This window comes from Natator depressus, chromosome 9 (genome assembly GCF_965152275.1).
Source record: "Natator depressus isolate rNatDep1 chromosome 9, rNatDep2.hap1, whole genome shotgun sequence".
NCBI classification, from domain to species: Eukaryota; Metazoa; Chordata; order Testudines; family Cheloniidae; genus Natator; species Natator depressus.
The window spans coordinates 60,530,305-60,551,875 of NC_134242.1; the positions used below are offsets into that span (position 1 = coordinate 60,530,305).

The following is a 21,571-nucleotide window of genomic DNA, read 5'->3' on the forward strand; positions in this document are numbered from 1 at the left end:
ACATTTGTTATCAAGGAGTATCTTAGATAGTGTCCATCAAGATGAGTGAGGCACTGTTCTGGCTTATATGGCCAGGGCCTGGGCAGCGCACGGTCCTCTGCTGACCCTGCATGTAATGGCCAAGTTCTCCTATCGCTTCAAACCTCGTCAGTTATTATTCTGAACAGTCCCTCTGCATAGTGGTCCAGTTTCCAGCACTATGGGATCCTGCAGACTTCTGTGAGCTAATGTCACAATGGGCAATGGCCAGCTGGAGCCACCAGCATTGTTCACCTGGGCAGAAAGGATAGGATTAACAGGCCCTTTATGGGTCTTAATGCTGTTCCTGAGTTTGAAATGTTTCTAGATTATCTAGATGTTTTGCTGTAGCAAATGGCAGCTAAATAAGTTTCTGCTATCTTCACTCAGTTTGAAACTGAAAATAATAAACTTTAGATTGAATAAGCTGTTTTAAACTAAAACTTATATTGAGAAAGCATATATTGAGAAAGCTCAGGGGAGTGGGGGCGGGGAGGGAAGAGCCAGAGCAGGGGCTGGAGCAGCATGCAGCTGGCGCCCTATGCAGCTACCTGCTTTGCTTATGGGTAAGGACGGCCCTGCTTGTGCTAAGGTACGGCCAGTCTCCCATCGCTGCAGTTGCAATGTCTCCCAGGGACACGTTCAGCCCCATGGTGGGGTGGCATTGGAATCACATTTAACACCATTTTTACGAGGTACGGCCCGACATCAGAGCGGGCGCGGAAACGCCGGGCCTAGCCCTGCTGTCTGGGGCGGAGAGGTTCCCTGGCTGCACCAGCTAGTGCTCTGTAAGAGTCCGGCAACACGAGCCGGGCGAGACACCGCGCAGGGGCTGGGCCGGGCGCACCTGCCGCTGCGCAGGCGGGCAGCGCGCTTCTGTGGGCCGCCGCTGCGGCGAGGCCGGCCTGACCCCGCGGCGCTGACTCCGCGGGCGAAGGGCGGGATTTCTCCCCTTTTCCTCATGGGCAAACGAGGCTTCCCGCCACACTCGCCCTCCGGCCGCGCACAGCGGGGCCGGGACTCCTCGGATTCGGAGCAGCAGCGCAGCCAGCCCGGGGACCACCCGAGCCGCCCGGACACAGAAGAAAACGGAGTGTGCCCATGGTCGCGCCGTGCGCGTTGCCAGGACAACCGCCCGTAACAAGCCTGATTGGGCCAAAAAAGTAAAACCCGCCCCAACACAGAGGGGAGCGAGATAAGCGTCCGTGCGTCACGACGCTGGGCAGGGATGGGCGTCCGTGCGTCACGACGCTGGGCGAGGGGCACCGTCCACTCGAAAGAGGCGGCCCTCGCGTGGCCCTGCCCCCCGTTGCAACAAGGGACAACAAGCCCGACGCTGCTGATCTCTGGCTAGCGGTCGCTCACGTCACTGCCCGGCATCATCGCTCGCGCGGCTGTGCGTAAAGAAGGCGCGACCGAAGGACGCCGTAGTCCCGCCCCTAGCCTCTCTCGCGGGAACCCCACCCCCCGCGTCCATCGCCGCGCCGAGTCTGTCCTCCTCAGCCGGTCACCGGTCCGTTTCCGGCGCTCGCCGCCGTGACGTGAAGTCCCGTGTCCGGCCCGGCCCGGGCCCCGCTCCGCCATGCGATGTCCGCGCTGAACTGGAAACCCTTCGTCTACGGCGGGCTGGCCTCGCTGGTGGCCGAGTTCGGTGAGGCGCGGGGCCGCGCCCCTGCGCTGTACCCCGCGGGCCTGTGGCCGGGGGCGGGGATATTAGGAAAAACTTTTTCACTAAGAGGGTGGTGAAACACTGGAATGCGTTACCTAGGGAGGTGGTAGAATCTCCTTCCTTAGAGGTTTTTAAGGTCAGGCTTGACAAAGCCCTGGCTGGGATGATTTAACTGGGAATTGGTCCTGCTTCGAGCAGGGGGTTGGACTAGATGACCTTCTGGGGTCCCTTCCAACCCTGATATTCTATGATTCTATGATTCTCCCGGCAGCCTGGCCCCGCTGGAAGGGCTCGGGGTAACGGCGGGCGAGGCGCTGAGCTGGGCTCCCCGGCCGCGCTGCTGGGGGAGTGAGAGCGGACCAGGGGCGTGGCGATGGGCTCGCAGAGAGGAGCTGCAAGACCGACCTGAGCCTGGTCTGGCAAACCTGCCTTCCCGCGGCCGCCTGCAGGAGCAGGATCTCTGTAGCTCGTCCCTGAGACCATCGGGACACCACACGCTAGTGCAGGGGTCAGCAACCTTTCAGAAGTGGCCTGCGGAATCTTCATTTATTCACTCTAATTTAAGGTTTCGCATGCCAGTAATACATGTTAATGTTTTTAGAGGTCTCTTTCTATAAGTTTATAATATATAACTAAACTAGTGTCGTATATAAGGTAAATAAGGTTTCTAAAATGTTTAAGAAGCTTCATTTAAAATTTAAATTAAAATGCAGAGCCCCCTGGACCTGTGGCCAGGACCCGGGCAGTGTGAGTGCCACTGAAAATCAGCTTGCGTGCTGCCTTTGGCATGCGTGCCATAGGTTGCCTACCCCTGCTCTAGTGTCTGAAAGCTAGATAAACTTGGACTGGAATTGAGGGGCACATTTTTACAGTAAACACAATTAGCCATAGGGCCAACTTTCCAAAGATGAATTCCATACCACAGTCTTTCAGTCAAGGCTGGATCTCTCTTTCTAAAAAGATCTGCTCTAGTTTACCCACAGATTGTTAGTTTCAACACAAAAATCACTGGGTGAAATTGTCTGGCTGGTGTTGTGCAGGAAGCCAGTCTGACCATCACAATGATTGGTTCTGGTCTTTTAGTATAAAGTGCCTGTCCTTGTCCCAGGGGCACAAAGGAGGTGGGATGGGAGGCAGCCTCTCTGTGCGACTTTACTCTGTTCAGTCTGTTTGAGCTCTTTAACATAAGAGACTTATTTGAGCCCTGTGGGTGCTGGAGACCTGACTGGTGGTTGTACTCTTGAGGGTGCTAGTCTGTTTCCTGGGACGCTGTTCCCCATCACCTTGCAGGGACTGCAGCCTGACTGGAGCTTTTCTCCATTTGTAGGGACCTTTCCTGTGGACCTCACCAAAACGCGCCTCCAAGTGCAAGGTCAAAGCATTGATGCTCGCTTCCGAGAGATCAAGTACCGGGGCATGTTCCATGCCTTGTTCCGCATCTACAAGGAGGAGGGGATTCTGGCTCTCTATTCTGGGTAAGGTCTGATGCCTCCTTTTCCCAGCAAAAGGCTCTCTGCTTGATATCCTATGTGTGCAGAGTCTCCTACCCGATGCACATTGTCCTGCTGCACCCTTCGGGGAGAGGGCTACAGTCTGACCTGTGGCCATGTGCTTTCCCTTTTCTCACACTGAGCCACCGCCACATCTTTTCGACTGAACGTTCGACTGATGTTGGTTAAAAAGCCTGGGAACACGGCCTGTCGCTGCAAGTCTAGGTGGAACTCTTTCTAGTCCTTGGACTCTCCAGTGGCTGGTATGTTTGGTCAGTGTCCCAAGATGATGTATGGGTCTCAAATATCCAAATAAAGACCCAGGAAGTCTCAGAGGAGAGGGGGAGGGAGGCAGGCCATCTTCTTTGCTCCTTCTCCAAAAGACTGCTTGGCTGCTATAGTCTAAACATATTTGGGTCTGGCTCCTTTGGAGATGTGTTGCCAGTCCATCCCTGTGCCATGCCAAGATATTGTGCAAAGTCGTACTTCTCAGACAGCACTTTGCTCTCTCATTGGTGTTAGGCATGTGGGTGTGATAGCTGACCACTTCTTGGGAGCTGCTCTGCGTATAACAGTGACATAAAGGTGGGGAAGTAGGGGGTAACTCTGTCTCCTTGTTGAGTGTCTTGTACAAGCCCCTTCAAAACAGTTATGTGTCAGGCACTAGAATGTGGACAAGCAGGTCCAGGCTTCTCCTTTTCTTCATGTTCGGACGGGTTGAGTTTGGCACCCAATAAGCTTTGAACTAGTAATTCTGCCATGAGCCACTTGCAGTGCAGGCAGGGTCTGTATGAGCTCACCCTGCTGAAGGGCTTATCCCTTACCATACAGTATCCTCTGCTGTTCCAGTCTTGGCCTGTTCTCAGAATCCATGGAGGTATTGTGATGCTGAGCTCCCTTGCTGAACTGTGCCTGTCAGGTGCACGGGAGCCCACAACAGGTGTGCGTGTTACATGAGCTTGTATTTGAGGGGAATGAGCTGTGCTGGAGCCTCCAGGGGCACAGTGGTGCTGGTGGGCCTTGCAGTGTGTAACCAGATCTTGTGTTTATTTGTCCTTGCAGGATTGCTCCTGCATTGCTGAGACAGGCATCTTATGGGACCATAAAAATTGGCATTTACCAGAGCCTGAAGCGGCTGTTTGTAGATCGCTTAGAAGGTCAGTGTCAGTGAAGCGTCATGTTGAGATGTCTCTGGAACTGTCACAAATGGCACAGTATGAAATCTTGAGGCCAGCCCCCCACCCATTCCATTTCTCAGTTCTTTCCCTTCTCTACCCGGCCCAGCTGCTGAATCCTAAAGAAGCTGAGTTGTGTTCCATTTCCTGCTGTCCCAACACTGGGGATAGCTGATAGAGGTCCCAATGTGCTGGTTGCCGCTCGGACTCACTTGAGAGGCAGGCCCTGCCTCCAAGTGCTTCCCATCTAAACAGAAAAAAGGGTGGGGAAAGGAAGGATTATCCCCATTTTGCCGTTGCAGCATTGAGGCCTGGATAGCACCTCACCTTCCTCAAAGTATCTGATTCTTATTTATCATTCCAGTTTCCCAGCTGCCTTCAGGACAAAGCCCCCACTCCCACAATCCCAACCCCAGGGACTGCCCTGTGCAGCAGCAGTTTAAGGCTTGGTTAACTAACCTTTCCCATCTCCATTCCAGAGGCTTTGAGCCCCAGTGCCATTGCTTTTGCTCAGAGCTTATCGTCCCCTTAGTTCCGTGCCTTCTCCCTTCCTCCAGAGCTGGGCATGTGTGAACAGTCCTGAGATGTGCTTTCCTGGCTGCTTTGGGGCAGGCCACAGGATCTCCATTCTCCCCACCTGCATACTGAAGCAATAAAAATCCAGTGCAGCTTCTCTCAAGGAGCTCTGAGCATTTGACAAATCCTGATGGATTTGATTCGCAGTCGCCACCTCAAGAGGTGGGCCCCTGAGTTACTGATGAGGAAGGACTTGCCACAGCCATGCAGCAAGCCTGGGATAGAATGCAGTCCCAGGTGCTGCCCTAACTCACAAGTGATGGTCCTTCCTTGCATCTGACTCCGTGGAATGTGAATTGGGTCACAAGTTGTCTGTTTCCATTTGCTGATGCAGCACTTCCAGCTTGGTACTGTGTTCTAAATGTTTGTTTCCCTACAGGGCTGGGGCTGCCAGTGGCCTGGTCTCCTCTGGAGAGTGCTGCGGTCAGTACCATTGCCCTTTCCCAGCATAACCACTGCTCTAACTCTGGGCCTGGAGGCTTTTCCTTCTGAACTAATTGCTCCTAACCCACTCTGTCTGGGCTGTCCAGTCTCTGTCCTCTGTGTGTTTCGGATGCAGCTGCTAAGGATTCCAGCTCAAAGCTCTGCAGCACTGGATGACCCAAAAAATCATTTGCAAACCCAGCGCCCATGAAATCAGCTCACAGTGCCATCGGGGAGGTTGAAATTACAGATAATTGTGTCTAGAAATGAGGTGCTTGGCAATCTGCTTCTCTCTCTCTCTGCCAGGCTCTGAGTTCAGAGACTGCCTTCTCCTCTGCAGAATAGAGGAGATGCTGAAGCCCCAACATCCCTGCCACTGCCTTTGGGCCCTGGCATCTAGGGGACAGGTTTGCCAACAGCTTACAGTAATTGGTTAGTCTCTGCACCCCACAGCTTCGCTCTCTGCATTGGCAGCTGGACTTTTCCATCCTTTCTTCCCAAAGCTTTTCAGTTTCTCTGGTAGGTCCCTGAATCACCATCTCTGGGCTCTGACCTTCTTTCCCCCTGCCTGATTGCAGATGAGACGCTGCTAATCAACATGATCTGTGGGGTGGTTTCAGGGGTGATCTCGTCCACGCTGGCCAACCCGACAGATGTGCTGAAGGTAAGAGGTGCCTGTTTTGAGGGACCATCCCTGGTGGGCCAGGTCCTGATATGATTAAGCTGATTCTTTCCTTTCTTCCAGCTGGAGCGGATTGCCCTCCAAGCCACTTGCCAGGCTTTGGCTTGGGTGTAGAAAGAAAGCACTACCTTGGTTGGGGGAGTGAAGGAGAGAGGTAATATGAGGGAGCCACAGCCCAGTTCAGGAAGGAGTTGGAAAATGCAGCTGCTGAGCTCTGTGGTGAAAGATGCTCTGGAGCCCCAGCACTGGGTGAACTGTGCAAAGGACTAAGAGTGCTGGCCAGTAGTCAGGCATGCCACAAGCCTTCTCCCCATGGCCACTACACACAGCTCTGGTGATGCACCTCCATTCTGATCTGTAGCCCCCTGTTACTCCAGTCCTGCAGAGTGACAGCAGAGCCCAGCCTGGCCTATTCTTTGTCCTGGTGCTAGGTCTAGGGGGCCTCATCTGTGGGAGTCTCTCTTGATTGAATTCACATGGGGCTCAGCCTCTGTTTAAAAAAAAAAAAAAAAATTGCCTCCCTTGCTTTGTTCTTTGTCTAACCTCTGAGCACTGAGATCCATTAGCTAGTCCTATAAGGTCCTGCCCTCTCCAGTCCATTGTCACTTTCATGGTGCTGCAACCTGCTAGCCATTCCTCCAAATGCACTTTCCTGGCCCCTGAATAACTCTTCCACTGGGCAGTTGGATGTTACTCCGCTATACTTGGCTATTTCTCCCGTCCTAGGTGGGAGCTGAATCTGTATGTTAACATAACTCTGCTTGGCAGCCACTGCTGCCTGATGGAATCTGTCCCCTCATTTCAGATTCGAATGCAGGCTCAAGGCAGCTTATTCCAGGGGGGCATGATTGGCAGCTTCATTGATATCTACCAGCAGGAAGGCACGCGGGGGCTCTGGAGGGTAAGCACCCACTGCTGAGAGTCCTTTCTACTCAGGCAGCAGAATAGTAAACTGCTTCCTCAACTGCCATTTTCTGACTAAAGCCAGGTGATGAGTTCACCTTCTGATCCCGGTGTGCTGCTATCCCTTGGCGTAAGTGAAGCATCTGGAGAGTGACCAGGCCAAGGACAGGAGCAGGCTTGCTGTTTTGTCTGCTGTCCATGGGGAAACTGTGGCTAAGGTCACTCTGCGTATGTGTTGGATTGGAACACAAGCAGGATGTGAATGGGGCAGGTCCCCTCATGCACAGAGTCCAGTCTTCCAAAACCTGCCCCTTTCCCAGAATGTACAGCTGCAGAATAGTTAACAGGCAGAGCAGGGTCCAGCAGTTGGCTTCTGCCTGCAGGACTCCTTGTTCCTCCCCCTAGCTCACCTCTTGAAGATGACTCAGCCTGGGTATCTCTCAGTGGGTTTTGAACGCCCTTGTGAGGTTAGTGAGGAAGAGTCTGCAGAGCTCAGCAGAATAGCTTGTGGCGTCCTCACAGAAGCCTGAGGCTGAGCACGCTGTCAGGGGAGGAGTTCTCAATGTCAGCAAGTGTTTCCCTTGAATGTCCTCACCAGAACACTTCAGTTTAAAGACACAAGTTGTTTAAAGGCGAGAAAATCCACAGTTAATGTTCTGCACCAGCCTCAGCTCTGCCTCATGTCCAGCCTGAGACCCCCCTATCCCTTGTTGCCTGGAATCTGCCCTGTGTGTGTATGAATGACAGCAGGATGGCAGCTTCCTGGTGACTGGTGGAAGGGTGGATTGGGAAGACAGGATCTTGAGCTTAAAGGTGCTAAGATGCATTAGAGCCCACTTGTTACTGTTAGTGCATTGAGGAGTTAGCTGCACTGCTTGGGGTTTGTGGTAAGACGCTTTGGCCTTCTTTTACTATAGTGACCTCGCCATAGAAATCCTTCCATGAACTTGAACCAGCAAACCCAAACTGGAGAGAGCTCCAGTACTGGGATTCCCAAGTCAGATGGCTTTCCCAAATGGAGCATTCCCCTTTATCTGTGCCTTGTATTCAGTACAATCCTTCAGAGGGAAGATACTTGTCCCTAAATCTCTCACTTACTCCAGAGCCTCCTGGGCTGGAAGGGAGGGGCAGGGTAAGGAGTATCTCCGCTGCTGGTTTTGGCTCAGCGGTTACTGTTAAGATTATTCCTGCTCTCTAGACAAACGCACACGAGAGGGGAAGAGAGGATAGAAAAGAAAGGAAAACATCTGTCTCACGGACACGTGCTGCAGGCAGGATACAGTACACAGTCAGGTCAGTCACAAGTGGGTGCGTGCTAGCCCTGGCCCCAGCTCACTCTCCTGGTCTAAAAGCTGGCATGCCCTGGTCCCCTCCTGCCACCTCTCCTTCATGCTGAGGTGAGCCTGCTTGTGCAGCCTCAGCCTGTCATACTGATTGTAGCAATGGTAGTGTGGAGGTGAATTAATGCTGGAGCTGACCAAGTTTGGAAATAGTTACACAGAAGCCGAAGAAGATAGGGAAGAGGATAGACATGAAACAGCTCTTGAGGGACGGGCAATGGGATTCTTAAATCAACCTCCCTCAGGTCACTGCGGATTGGTGTGGTCTGAGGGCCACATCTTCTCATTGGCCTGTTTGCCAGCTGGATATACTGAAGAATTCCCCCAGCATCTGCAGGCCAAAGGGTTTTCCTTTGGGTGAGAGAGTGGCATCCAGGACATTAATGTCCTTACACTTCTCTACAGTGCCCAGAAGAGGCAGCCATCACTGTCCTTTCTCCTTCTCCAGTCCATTGCCCATGGTTTTTCTCTGACCCAGGAATTTCTCGTCCGTTGTTGTGCAAATGGGTCACCTGTTTGGCCTCCTTGAGGGTTGCTTCGCAGTCAGTTCAGGTGGCTCTTTCTAACTTACTCTTGTTTCCTGCAGCTGTTTTGTAATCTGTTCTCAGGCCAGAGCAACCTTCTGCCAGGTTGGACTCCCAGATCATAGGCCGTGGTGCAAAAGAGACTGGGGTCCTAGCAGCTCCTTGCCATGCTGACAGGGAGGATGTGGCCCCTGCATAACTGCATCTTGTCTCTGGTTAATCTACGCTGGCATCTAGTTTTGTTAGGTGCTGCCCAGTGGGAGAAGTTGAGTGATTTAAGGGCTTCAGCTGGGGTCTCTGGGGGCAGGTGAGGAGCCTGATCCAGCCAGGCTACAGGCCAGGGGACAGAGTGGCAGGACACACAGTTCATGTCCTTAGTGAAGTGATGTCAGGGTGGAGGGAGCATAACTCTCTAAAACCAGGATGGGGAGTCATGCCCAAAGGGAGGAGGGCTCTGGAAGTAAAACCAAGAGACAGTGGGCTTCCCTTATCCAAGGGCAAGTGCAGCTGGTGAACTAGGGGAGGCGGCCAGAAGGCATGGTCATGGGCTGCAGGGCTGACTGCTGTGGGAGGGCTTTTCAGAGTGTCTAGGAGGGATGGGGCCCTGCCTCCAGTGGTAAATTGAGTGCTTATGTTTGGTAGGGTGTAGTCCCCACGGCGCAGAGAGCTGCCATTGTGGTTGGAGTGGAGCTGCCGGTTTACGACATCACCAAGAAGCACCTGATCCTCTCAGGGTTCATGGGGGATACAATCCTTGCCCACTTCGTGTGAGTATCTGCAATCCCCTCTGCTCTCTTTGGATCCGGGGGGATAGGTGTTGCCAGTCAGTCCTACTGGAGAAGGGCAGGATGTAATTATGCAGTGCAGCCTGTGGGGTTAACCCTTGACCAGTTCCTGATTATGCTGAATGCAATATCAGCAGCTTGGCTAGATCCTATCGAGGGGGCAAGGACTACAGCTCTGCAGTGACATCCACTTCTTGGGGGTCTACAGAGAGCAGTTCCACAGCAGTTCAGCTGCCTGGCATGTGGGCAGTAGGGTGGCATGTGGTGCAGGTCTCCCAGCTAGAATCCAGTGGGACTTACAGGAGGAGAGGTGAAGGGGGTTGGGGAACAGGAATTCTGTAGAGCATGTGACATGAGCTGCTGCATTCCTAGCTACTTTATTCCCCATTCCTCCCCTGCCCTGGCTTCTGATTCTAGGCTGTTGCTGCAGAGTGGTTCAGTGAGATGATTCTTTTGTCAGGGTTTCTTAGCTGGGGGTGCTGTGGGGCAACCGCTGAGTTTGCACCACGTAGCTGGAGGGAGGAATTCAGCAGGATACAGTGAGAGCAAGGAAAAGGGAGGGGAGTAGCAAGATGGTTGCCTTTGCTCCGCTCTACTCCCGCTGCCATTCTCAGTGTTGGTCTTCTGCTCTTGCAGCACTCACTCTGAGGAAGCATCCCCAATACCAGCCCTGCACCCAGTCCTTGAATTCAGTCCCCGCAGGCTTCCAAAAACCACCAGCTATGACTACAGTGCCACAGCCCTTGGCAGATCTCAGTGCGTCATGGCAAGAAACTGCAGCTTGTCCCTGAGTCCAGGTTTAGGAGAGGCTTGAAATCTCCCCAAGCCCCATGGGGGATTACAACCTCTGGGGCTTGGATTTAGGAGATGGTTGCAATGATGAATGTGCTCCTCCTGCCGGAGTGATGGCATGTGCATCTTGTCTGCACCATGGGTTTCTGAATGGCAACAGACAGCATGAGAACAGATGGAGCAAAAAAAGTTAGCTGCACTATGTTCTCGTGGAGAGCGCTCTCCCTGTGCCCTCGGGTGTGTGTGAGGCATGTCACCAGCCGGCCCGGAGCAGCCTCTAATGCTTTGATGCATTTAGTTCCAGTTTTACATGTGGGCTGGCCGGAGCCATCGCCTCCAACCCAGTGGACGTGGTGCGAACACGGATGATGAACCAGAGGGCAATAGTGGGGACTGTGGAGCTCTACAAAGGCACATTGGATGGTCTAGTAAAGGTAAGAAGCCAGATAGTGTTGGGCAAGTGGGGTTACAGCCATCAGGGCCCAGCTGAGCCTGAGCCGGTTCTGATGTCACATGTGACTCTGATCCTCGCAGCAAAAGGCACCAGCCGTGGAGCATTCTTCTCCGGAAGTGTCTTGCAGTGCAATGAACATGGACTTGAGGAGCTGCCCCCTGGGCCTGCTCCTGTGAGATGGGACTCTGGGAGTTGGGGGAGAGACAGTCAGAGCAGGGACAGCCCAAGATCTTATTCATAGATTCCAAGGCCAGAAGGGACCATTGCGTCCTCTAGTCTGACCTCCTGTATAACACAGAACTGCCCCAAACTAATTCCAAGAGCAGAGCTTTGAGAAGAACATCTTGCCTTGCACCAGCCAGTTAGACTGGAGTTGTTCTGTACTGAAGGGTGCTACATTGTATGTAGGGAGGGGAGACCATGTCTGTCTCTTCAGGAATAGGCAAGAGCAACTAGGACGCTACTGGAGTCATTTTAGCGGAAACCACCCTGTTTCATTGTGCACTTGGGGAGCATCTCATGGTCACTCTGTCTCTCTCTTCTCCAGACATGGAAGAGTGAGGGCTTCTTTGCACTCTATAAAGGGTTCTGGCCCAACTGGCTCCGGCTTGGCCCTTGGAATATCATTGTATCCTTGAAAGAGTGACTGGGTGACAGCGTGGGTGCGGCTAGCAGGAGAAAGTCCAGGACAGAAAGAACTACACAAAGCAGACAGGGTTCTCGCTCTAGTCAGGCACCATTAGCCTCATTAACCAAATCAAGTCATGGCTCTGTCTTCCTTGCAATGGCGCACTCAGATGTACTCCCTGCCCTTCATGGACAGTGATCGTGCAGGATACAATGCAGCTGCAGCCTACTGCATGACCAAGAAACCAGCAGGGGGTGCATTGTAGCTTCTAATGTAGTCTGCTGAGTGGCTAGTCCTTTTGTCCCACTTGTGTCGCCAGAGGAGGGAGTTCTGCTGTGGCTTCATAATTGTAAGGAAACCTTCATTACAGTGAGCACCCTGAGCTGCTTGGTTTGAGGGTCCCCATATCTGCTCTGAGCCCTTTGGGGCCGGCAGTCTCTGGGCAGGCCCCTGCTTTTGGGATGAAGTCTGGGGAAAGCCTTGGGATGCATGGGACAGGTGATCGGAAGAGGCACTGTTTGCAGTTATCCTGTACCTCAAGCCTTGTATTGGACCCTTTTTTACTTTTCTGAAAAATGTATCCTCCCAGTGTGGAAAGCACATATACTGGAGAGGCAGAGGCGGCCAACTGAGCCCTGAGTGAGCCCTCTATCCTGTCCCAGCTGTTTGGGAGGGTTAGAGACTTCCCTCTGCTGGGCTTCCATGGGATTTGACCACTCCCCCTCCCCATGTGCAGGCTGCTTCTAGCTGTAGTGCCCCCTAAAGGAAGGCTTCTGGTGATATTTTCCTCTTGGAAGTGGTAGTGCGGCCTTGCCATGTGTGCGCGTTTAGCTGTATTGTGGTAACCCCTCACATTACTGTAGGAGAAATTCCGCCAGACTTTCTTGCAGATTTTCCGTCCTTCTGTGGGCATGTGGCTAGGAATGGGGCCAACAGGACTAACCTGTTCTGTAACCAAGTGTACTGTAGAACAGTGCTTCTCAAGCAATCTGATGTGGGGGACCGGCAATTTTTTTCCCCAATGTGCGCGCAGACCGGCAGCTGATGGCTCGCGAACTGGCCCTGGTCTGTGGACCACCACTTTGAGTAGCACTGCTCTAGAGTACAAACTCCTACCTGCTGGGGGCAGCCCTACTCCATTCAGACATAGCTGCCAAAATAAGAGTCAGCCACAGCAGTTTGTTTACCAATCATGACCAGTAGAGCTGAAAGTCTCAGTGCACTTTCCTCCTCAGTGGCTTCTCAGAATGCCCCAGCGAGCCCTGGCTCCAGGGAGTTGTCTGCAGCTGCCACCTGTAGGATCTCTCTGAGACAGCTGCAGGACGTGGTCCTGTGTGGAGTGCCAGGGAGCTCCTTGGAGTGACTGACACTGGAGCTCAGTGATGATTTCCATGCTGGCTGTGAGGGTGGAGCTGCTCTGGCTTTCCTGCTGCATGTGGGCTTTGGTCAGCAGCAACTGGAGCGCTCAGGAGCCTGTGTGGGGCGGGAGGGCTGCACGAGCACGTTGGCCCCATTCCTTGACATGCCCCCCAGTTTTTTATCACATATGAGCAGTTGAAGCGACTTCCGTTCTAGGGCTGCCTCCAATCCACGGGCACAGCCTCCAAGACGTGCAGTTGGGAATGAGCAGCCTGAAGTTGCCGCCCCCTTTTTCACTCATTTCACCTCCCTGTGTCTTGATGTCTTGGCATGCGTGGATTGGGACCCGCAGTCCACTGAACGTCTGGTCCTTGGAGCACATCCTGCCTGCAGCGGAGTGGAGGCCGGAGGAAGAGGTTGTGTGTTCTAGGGGAAGTATTAACTGTACCCAGGGGCGGCGAGTTATATCTCCACGTAGTGCCTTGGCACCAGCAATATTCAGAGCTTTGGGGCTGGGTGTCCCCCTGCCCGGCGCACTTGCTGCCCGCATGCACCTCCCTGGGTGCCTCTTCCGAGCAGTGCTGCGTCCCTGCAGCAGCTGCTGCTGCAGGGTCCTAGTGCTCCCCATCTCGACTGCCAGGGCAGACTGACTCAGCTTGCCCTTCCCCCTCAGACCCTTCCCTTTTCCGGCGGGACCCTCCACCAGCACAGGGGGCCACCCTGCCCACAGTCACTGCTCCTGCCCCATGCTGGGCAAGGAGGCAGCCCCATCCCTCACCCCCAGTGAGGCTACAGTGAAGGGCAGCAGGAGGGGAGGAGGCACATGCAGCAGCACCCACCATGGGGGAGGCGAGGGAGATTCCTGGACCTGAGAGGAGCCCTAGGAGCACGTGCAGTGACAGTGGTGGGGGTGAGTGTGCTGCTCAGGGGGTGGGAAAGGGGGGCTCCTCCCCCAGAGCTCGCTGCTGCTGGCAGGGAAAGGGCTGGGGGGAGTCCTCCTCTCTGGCCCCTGTCCCGGAGCAGCCTGCCTGCACCCCAGACTCATCCCGAGCCCTGCCCCACCCCAGAGCCCAAAACCCCAGCCAGAGCATTCAACCCCCCACACACCCTCAACCCTCTACCCTAGCCCTGAGCCCCTCCAACACCCCAAACACCTTATCCCCAGTCCCAGTCAGAGCCCTCATCCCCCTGCACTCCAACCCTCTGCCCCAGCCCTGAGCCTCTCTAACACCCCAAACCCACCAGCCCCAGACAGAGCCCTCACCCCCCACACTCCTACTCTCACCCTGAGCCCCTCCCACAGCCCTCACCCCTGCACCCCCTCCCTCTGCACTCCCTCCCAGGGCCTGCACCCCAGACCTCCTCCCCCACCCAAACTCCCTCCCAGAGCCTTGGGCAGGTGGGGGGTGGAGTTTGGGCAGGGGCAGGTTCTGGGCACCACCAGAAATTATACAGACCTGCCGCCCCTGACTGTACCAGTGTCTGGGCCTGAAGCGGTGTCTTCTGTGAAGACCAGTGTGGTGCGGTGGCCTTGCAGTACAGTTGTGGTATGTGTTGGTTGGGCTTGTGCGCATTGCTGTACCCCGCCTGATGGGCGGGACAGAAGATGGAGCTGGAGTGGAGGCGGCCATGTTTTCCTGCAGACCTGTAACCTCATTAAACTATTTATTGACAGGGTTGTCTGGGTTTGTCTGTTGCTTTTGTGTGGGTGTGATTCCCACGCAGATGGCCTGTCTCTGCCCTTGGAGAGGAAAAGGAGCAACCATTTAGTGCCGCTGCAATGTCCGATTTTTTTAGAATATACGTTGCACTTTTTATAGCACCTTCCGGTGATGGACCCTAGCCCCCCTTTAACTTGGGAAACAGGCCCAGAATGCCCGGAGTTTTGCCCAGTCACATACAGTATGACTCTAGGAATGTCAGGCATGGAACCTGAGACTCCTGACTCCCTGTCTGCTGCTTTACCTACTAGATAAGTGGTCCCCAAATTGTGAGGTGTGCCTCCCTAAGGGGGCATGGAGGAACGTTGGGGGGGGGGCTGTGGTGGGGCCTGGGCCAGCCCACCCTGGGGATGGGGAGGGAGTGCCGCTCTGCCCCCCAGACCAGCTCTTATCCCAGCTGCAGCTCCACTTTGCCCCCAGCCCAGGTCTGCCCTCATTCCCTGTCCGCCCCCATACCAGCTCGCCCTCTAGCCCTAGCTCCTCTCCATCCCCAGTTCTGCTATCAGCCTGAGTTTCTCTGCTGAGTCAACTGCAGTAATGGGGAGGAGGGTGTGTGTGTGTGTGGGGGAGATAACTGGAAAAGTTTGGGTACCACTGTGCTATATTGTGCTGCCTCTAACACCAAGTCATTCTGAAATACTGGCAAGAAAGCACTTGAGACAAAGCAGAGCAGAATAATGTGGAAGATCTCCATGCTCAAAACATCCAGGCTGGGGCAGATCAGGAATATCGAAAGGACATGGGATTTTTCACTCCCTGTGGTTCAGTTAACCTGGATAAATCTAGGAGAGCTGTACATATTCTTGTAGCAAATTTGATCATTGCTTCCTAGCTCTGGTAGCTGCAAAGTGTGGTTCATCACTGAAAATGGTTCTCCCTCCTTAAGCAGATCTGCTCATTGTGGTGTCAAAAGTAAGATGTTCTGGTTCCTTGAAGGCCGTCAGAGCCTGATTCAATAAGTCGTGGTCAGTTGCACCTTAGCATACTCCTCAAGGACAACAGGTCTGCACAGGCATCAGTGGGGGTAGGAGTTGGCTGTCAAATCTTTATGCTGTGTGGGAGGAAAGCCAAGCCTGCAGCATTTCCCCATGAAAGCTGTGTCTTTTATTTGCATACTGGGGCCACTTGCACGGGATTCACTGGGTAAGTCTGTCTATACAGCAATTAAACGCCTCATTCAGCTGACTCAGGCTTGTGGGGCTAGGGCTGTGGGGCAGTAAAATTGCTGTGTAGACATTTGGGCTTGGATTGGAGACAGACCTCTGGGACCTCTTGCTGGCTCCCAGAGCTCAGTTTCTAGCCTGAGCCCCAAAATCTACACAGCAATTTTTAGCTCTGCCCCATGAGCCTGTGTCAGTTGATGCAGGCCACCTGCAGCCATGCTGTTGTCTCTGATTCCAGTGTAGACCTATCCTAAGACCCCCAAGCCTGTGACTTCTACTGGCTCATTCAGATTTAAACTGAATTGTAAAGGTGATGCTCAAAGGGGAAAAAGTTGGGCCTACATCACTTTTTTGCTTCTCTTTCATAGTTGCATAGAGTTAAAGACCACATCGGCCCATAAACTGCTGTGCCCTGCTAACTGTAAAATGTACCCAGTCCTGCAAAGATCTGATAGATACTGCACCCTGAAGGTACGCATACAACAATTCCCCTTGTGCTTTTCACTCTCTAATGTGTGTGACATCTCATAATCACAGCTCTGCCAGAACCTCAAAGTAATCCACACGCGTCCTCAAATCCCAAACATACCTTTATGAAGCATCCCCAACTACTGTATAGTATAGGTCCACCTAATACTCTAATTGCACAGGCAGTGTATCCAAATAATTTCCACTGGCTACTACCATCTCCTGGGGAATAGAGGGAAGGTGGTGTGGACAACCTTGCCTTTTTTTTTCTTCTTTTTTTTTGGTCTTTTAATAGTGTTAGATGGAATCCTGTGCATGAGAGTGACTGGGTTGGGAAAGGAGGCGAAGAGCTTGTACATTTCAGTCACTGTGGGGTTGGCAGAATAAAAGTGTGTGTATTAACTCTCTTTCAGCAGTGCTGCAGCATGTCTATTAAGGTTGCATGGGCAACCTAAACTGCATTTCTGGGTTCAGAAGTTTGTTTTTTGCTTTACTCAACATTGTGCAAGGGGACAACTACCACCGAGCTGCCATAACTCTGAGTTAATGGAACAATTTGCCATTGAATTGCCTTGGTTCTTTTTTTAATCAGGAAAATATATGTTGGTGATAGGAGTTAGTCATTTAGGCATTTGTACATCATATATCCTGCTATTTGCATACCCAGACAGCCAACTCCCCCATATTAGCTGGGACCGCAGCAGCCCACACCTCCCAGATTGGTATGGACCCCCAGATCCTGGCAAACATGGGGGTGGCAAAAGGTGCTCTGACAGTTCACCCCCAGTTCACCAACATTTCTGTTGCCATTACTGCCACCCACACCCCAACTCATCTGTGAAGGACAGCTGCATTACAGCAAGACATGGTGTTGCTGCTTGAGTTTCACAAGGGTTTGAGGGTGGAGTTTATGGCAGCGCCAGTGAGATAAATCACCTGAGATATGGAACACGCAGGCCTCTGGCTCCGCCTCACTCCCTCTGCCAAATATTAGACCAGCTGCTGCTGATTCTGCTGTGTCCACAGCAAATCTCCCCATGAAATTAGGACATTAAACACAACTCCTAGCGTGAGGTATTGTATCTTTACTGCACAAGTGGACAAAGGCTCCGACTAGAAACAGCAGCTTCTAGTGTTTCCTGGGGCATTGGCATCAGCACGTTCCCTGTCACTAAACAGGCTGCATAGAAACCCTGTTATGTTTTTTTTCTTTAATGGTGTATATGTGCTATAATCCTTCCAGACTACAAGTTAAATGTCCTTCAGGGTTTGGGTCCCTCAAAGCCTTAGGAGGTGCCAGGCACCACCTGTGGTGAAAATTGAGCCCCTTTTGACTTCCATTACAGCAATAGGTTAATCTCTCATTCCGCACACAGAAATCAAAACATACACCTAGCAACGTTTTGAAAAATGGCTGTTTATTCAGGACTTATATCTTAGGAATCTGTGGCTCAAATGACCCCAAATTTGAGTCACTAACTGTACTCTGCACTCTTTGCAAGGCACAGCAGGATTCAAGAAAATCTATGGAAGCAGGAGGCGTTTCAAGCACTTGCAAGCATCCTTTAAATCAGGGGTGGGCAAACTTTTTGTCTAGAGGGCCACATTGGGGTGCAAAACGGGGTATGGAAGGCCAGGTAGGGAAGGCTGTGCCCCCCAAACAGCCTGGCCCCTGCCCCCTATGTGCCCCCTCCCACTTCCCGCCCCCTGACTGCCCCCCTCAGAGCCCCTGAAACCATCCAGCCCCCCCTGCTCCTTGTCCCCTGACTGCCCCCTCCCAGGACACCCCGCCTCAAACCTCTCCCCTTGGGACCCTCCCTGCTCCCTGTCCCCTGACTGATCCCCAGCCCCTATCAACCCACCCGACAGGGCCCCCAGGACTCCCACGCCCTATCCAACCCCCCCCTGCTCCCCAACTCCTGACCGCCCCAGAACCTCCGCCCCATCCAACCCCCCTGTCCCATGACTGCGCCCCGGGACCATCCGCCCGTAACCTCCCCCTGCTCCCTGTCCCCTGGCTGCCCCCTGGGATCCCGTACCCAACTCCCCCATTGCCGTGTGTGCGCTGCCACCCCCTTACCATGCGGCTCAAAGCGGCAGGAGCACACAGCCCCGCTGCCCGCATGGCGGCGTGGCTGTGGGGGAGGGGGACAAGTCTCTCCGTCCAGGAGCTCAGGGGCCAGGCAGGAGGGTCCCGCAGGCCGGATGTGGCCCTCGGGCCGTAGGTTGCCCACCTCTGCTTTAAACTGAGACAGAAGGACAATGGCGGGAAACGCTTCCATCTGCAGCATTGGAGGCTGAGGGGTGGGAAGTGGCCCACCCATTTCAATGTGAGGGTCTCAGCTGAATGAGAACACCCCAGGGAGATGAAATAATAGCTCTGAGATGTGTGAACTGCTCCATTGATCTCAGTGTGTTCCCTTCCGGCTCCAGAGTGCTTTACAGCCTACTGATATGCATGAAGTGTGTCTGTTCTCAGCTCCCCACCCAAAGGGGCAGGGCTTTCCCAGATCCTGGCTCACATTGGGGCAGGGAGGGGGCCTCACAAAAGAGCCAGTCCCCCCGCCCCGAATCGATCTTACAAGAGAGAGGGGCGTCCAACCCCTGCAGTTTGGTATGGACCCCCAGATCCTGGCAAACATGGGGGTGGCAAAAGGTGCTCTGACACCCCAGAGGATCAAGGTCTGTATATCCCAGCTCACATAAGGGAGAGAGGCCTCTACAGGGGCAAGACACCCCTCCCCACCCAGCTCTGGGCGCACACCTGGGAAGGGAGAATTTGAGGCTGAGAGGTGCTTCTGTCCCATTCTCTCCCAGTCCCCCTGCTACTCACCCCACCTTCACCCCCAGTATTCCACCCTTGCATTCCCCCTAATTGCCATGCTTCCCTAACATCTGAGCCCTCAATCCCTCATCTACCACTAGGGTGACCAGATGTCTCGATTGTAGAGGGACAGTGCCGATATTTGGGGCTTTGTCTTATATAGGTGCCTATTACCCCCTAACTCCCAATTTTTCACATTTGCTATGTGGTCACCCTATCTACCACCCATCCCCATTTATCCCCCCTCCCCATAACCCCCTCTCCTCGCTGCAGCCCCAAACCCCCTCCCCTAATTCCCCCATTCCCTAATATCCCTCTTCTCCCAGGAAGCTGTCACATGTCTATTTCCCCCCACAAATACTTTCCATTACCCCCCGCCCCAATAAAATTTTCATCCACGACTCAAACTGTAGGAATCTCCAGCCACTCCAGCCTGGTCTCTATTGAAAAGCTAGGTCAACCCAGCTACCTTGCTTCCTGGTGTGAAAAATCCACACCCCTGTGCAGCATTGTTAAGCCAACCTAGCCCCAAGTATAGATAGCAGGGGCAGACAGGTCTCACTTCTCTAGCTCTGCTGGACCCAGACCCAGCAATCCGAGGCGCGCTTGTAAACCAGCACAGGCATTGATCCACTCCCGGCCAAAGCCCTCCCCTTCCCCTGGCGCACTGCAGGCTCCACTAACCCACATGGCATTATATGCACTGGTGTCCAAAAGAGGGTGCAGGCAGCACCATCCCACCTGTCAGCCAAATGCACATTCCACCTCCACCCTGCATCTGCCCTGTGCATTTGTCTTCCGCCAGCTGTGCTCACATCAAGGTGGGCTGCATGCCCCAGGGTAGTGGAGAAGGGTGGGGCTCCCAAAATCACGTTATGCACAGACACCCCATTGAGATCCATATTGTTGGGTGGGAATAAAGTCCAGCTTGTCCCACTTGGAAAATGCTGGATCTCCAGAATGCTCTGGTATGTTGGACACTTTGGTGTCCGTGACCCTCCCTCAGCCAAGGCCTGCATTATGAATGAGTACTGTCGTTTCTGGTGCCTGTGTCCATGTGCACTTTGGGGCTGGGATTGGGGGTAGTGGGGAGACTGCTCTCCACACCCACAATTACTCTGGGGACATCAGCAACCTGAACCATCTGTGGGTGAACTGCAGCAATAATTGCCATATAAACCTCCCCACCACAGCACTGGCTGCTGACTTGTCAGCATCAGACTGATTAGTCACTGACCGGCAGCAGCCTCCAGATGGCAATAGCAACCGGCCTCTGGACTGGTAGGGTGTCTCTCATTGCATGTCCTGGCTGTGAAGGTGCCAAGGCAAGCTCCTCTCACAGCTCCAGGAAGGTGGTCTTTCTCACACAGCCGTTCTGGAGCCGCTGCTGGCCATCCCAGGGCTGCGTGACCGTGTAGTCCCACCGCACTGTGCTTTTGGCCCTACTCCAGACCCACTGGCCAGCATAGGGCGATTCCACAGCTATTAAACCTGCATCAATTGTCTCCATTGTGCCATGAGTGCTATGAGTGCCTTTGCATGGCATGCTGCTGCCTTCTCAGGGCGACAACCCTCCACCGTGTCTCATGCCCTGTATCTGTCTCCTGGCTTCAAAGTGAGAATTGCATTCATGCCATCAGCTTGAACAGGTTATTATCCTGAGCTGGATCCAGGCCTTGCCACCAGTTGGAACGGAGGCTGCAAACTGAAATCTAGAGTGTGCCAAGCCAAAAATGATTTATCTACTGAATTCATGGGCTAAGAGCACCTCAGGAAGGACAGACACATTCTCCCACAATACACTGCAGAAGAATAAATAGAGCTGCACAGTTTAACGCAGTGCCACTGTGGACACAGTAACTCAAGTACGACCTCGCAATGTGGACACTCACACCTGGAATAGGCCAATCCAGGAGCCCAGACCCAGGCGCTGATCACCTGGGTTAACTCAGCAGTGTAGACATACCCTGAAGGTTGCCCAACACTGCCACATATGCTTCTAGAACGTTGAGTGCACCTAGACGTAAACATCTGAAAAGCAGGAAATCCAGAACTAAGATACACACTAAGCTCTGCTCTGCAACCTTAACTCTGCCCCCTGGATCTGGCAAGGGCCAGTTGTCAGTATGCTTCAGGTAGGACCACGTCATAATATGCATAATAAGGAGTGACTAAGTAAATGTGCCATTTTTGTGGTGTGATGTGGCCCACAGAATTCTCTGTGTCATCTGCATGCACTCAACCACCCTGTGCTGTGTTGGGGTAGCTGTATAGACTGGGGCAGGGGTCACTTTCTGCAGGTTGTCACAGATCACACTACACTGTCGAGTCCTCTGCACCCAGCAGGATCACAAACCCCTGGTTTCTGTTCTGACTTAAGGAGGGAGAACCATTTTCTGTTCTGAGTTACGTGGGTCGTGCTGTACAAAGGTCTGTTCTTGCTGAAGGGATTTGTAACCATCTGGTAAGGCACATGACTGTGCACTCCAGGGCAGAGGTAAGTGTGGGTGACGTTCCATAGAATAAGGGTGAAGGGGTGGGACACTGGAGTCTCGGATGGGGTTGTGCAGCTGGCGT

At 53.4% G+C, this 21,571-nt stretch overlaps 1 protein-coding gene across 1 annotated transcript; it reads left to right on the forward strand.

Annotated features, from left to right (window-relative positions):
* Positions 1-1,444: 1,444 nt before the first annotated feature.
* SLC25A14 (solute carrier family 25 member 14) lies at positions 1,445-13,313 on the forward strand. The gene is made up of 9 exons (XM_074964350.1): positions 1,445-1,669; positions 3,015-3,162; positions 4,240-4,334; positions 5,930-6,015; positions 6,839-6,934; positions 9,443-9,567; positions 10,676-10,811; positions 11,379-11,459; positions 12,993-13,313. Exons 1-9 carry the CDS (start codon positions 1,606-1,608, stop codon positions 13,032-13,034), a joined length of 873 nt encoding a protein of 290 aa, XP_074820451.1. The 5' UTR covers positions 1,445-1,605; the 3' UTR covers positions 13,035-13,313.
* Positions 13,314-21,571: the final 8,258 nt, after the last annotated feature.

Coding starts and splice junctions, on each gene's coding strand:
- SLC25A14 (XM_074964350.1), top strand. CDS start 1,606: ATGTCCGCGCTGAACTGGAAACCCTTCGTCTACGGCGGGCTGGCCTCG. Junction 1,670..3,014: donor CTCGCTGGTGGCCGAGTTCG/GTGAGGCGCGGG, acceptor CTCCATTTGTAG/GGACCTTTCCTGTGGACCTC. Junction 9,568..10,675: donor ACAATCCTTGCCCACTTCGT/GTGAGTATCTGC, acceptor TGATGCATTTAG/TTCCAGTTTTACATGTGGGC.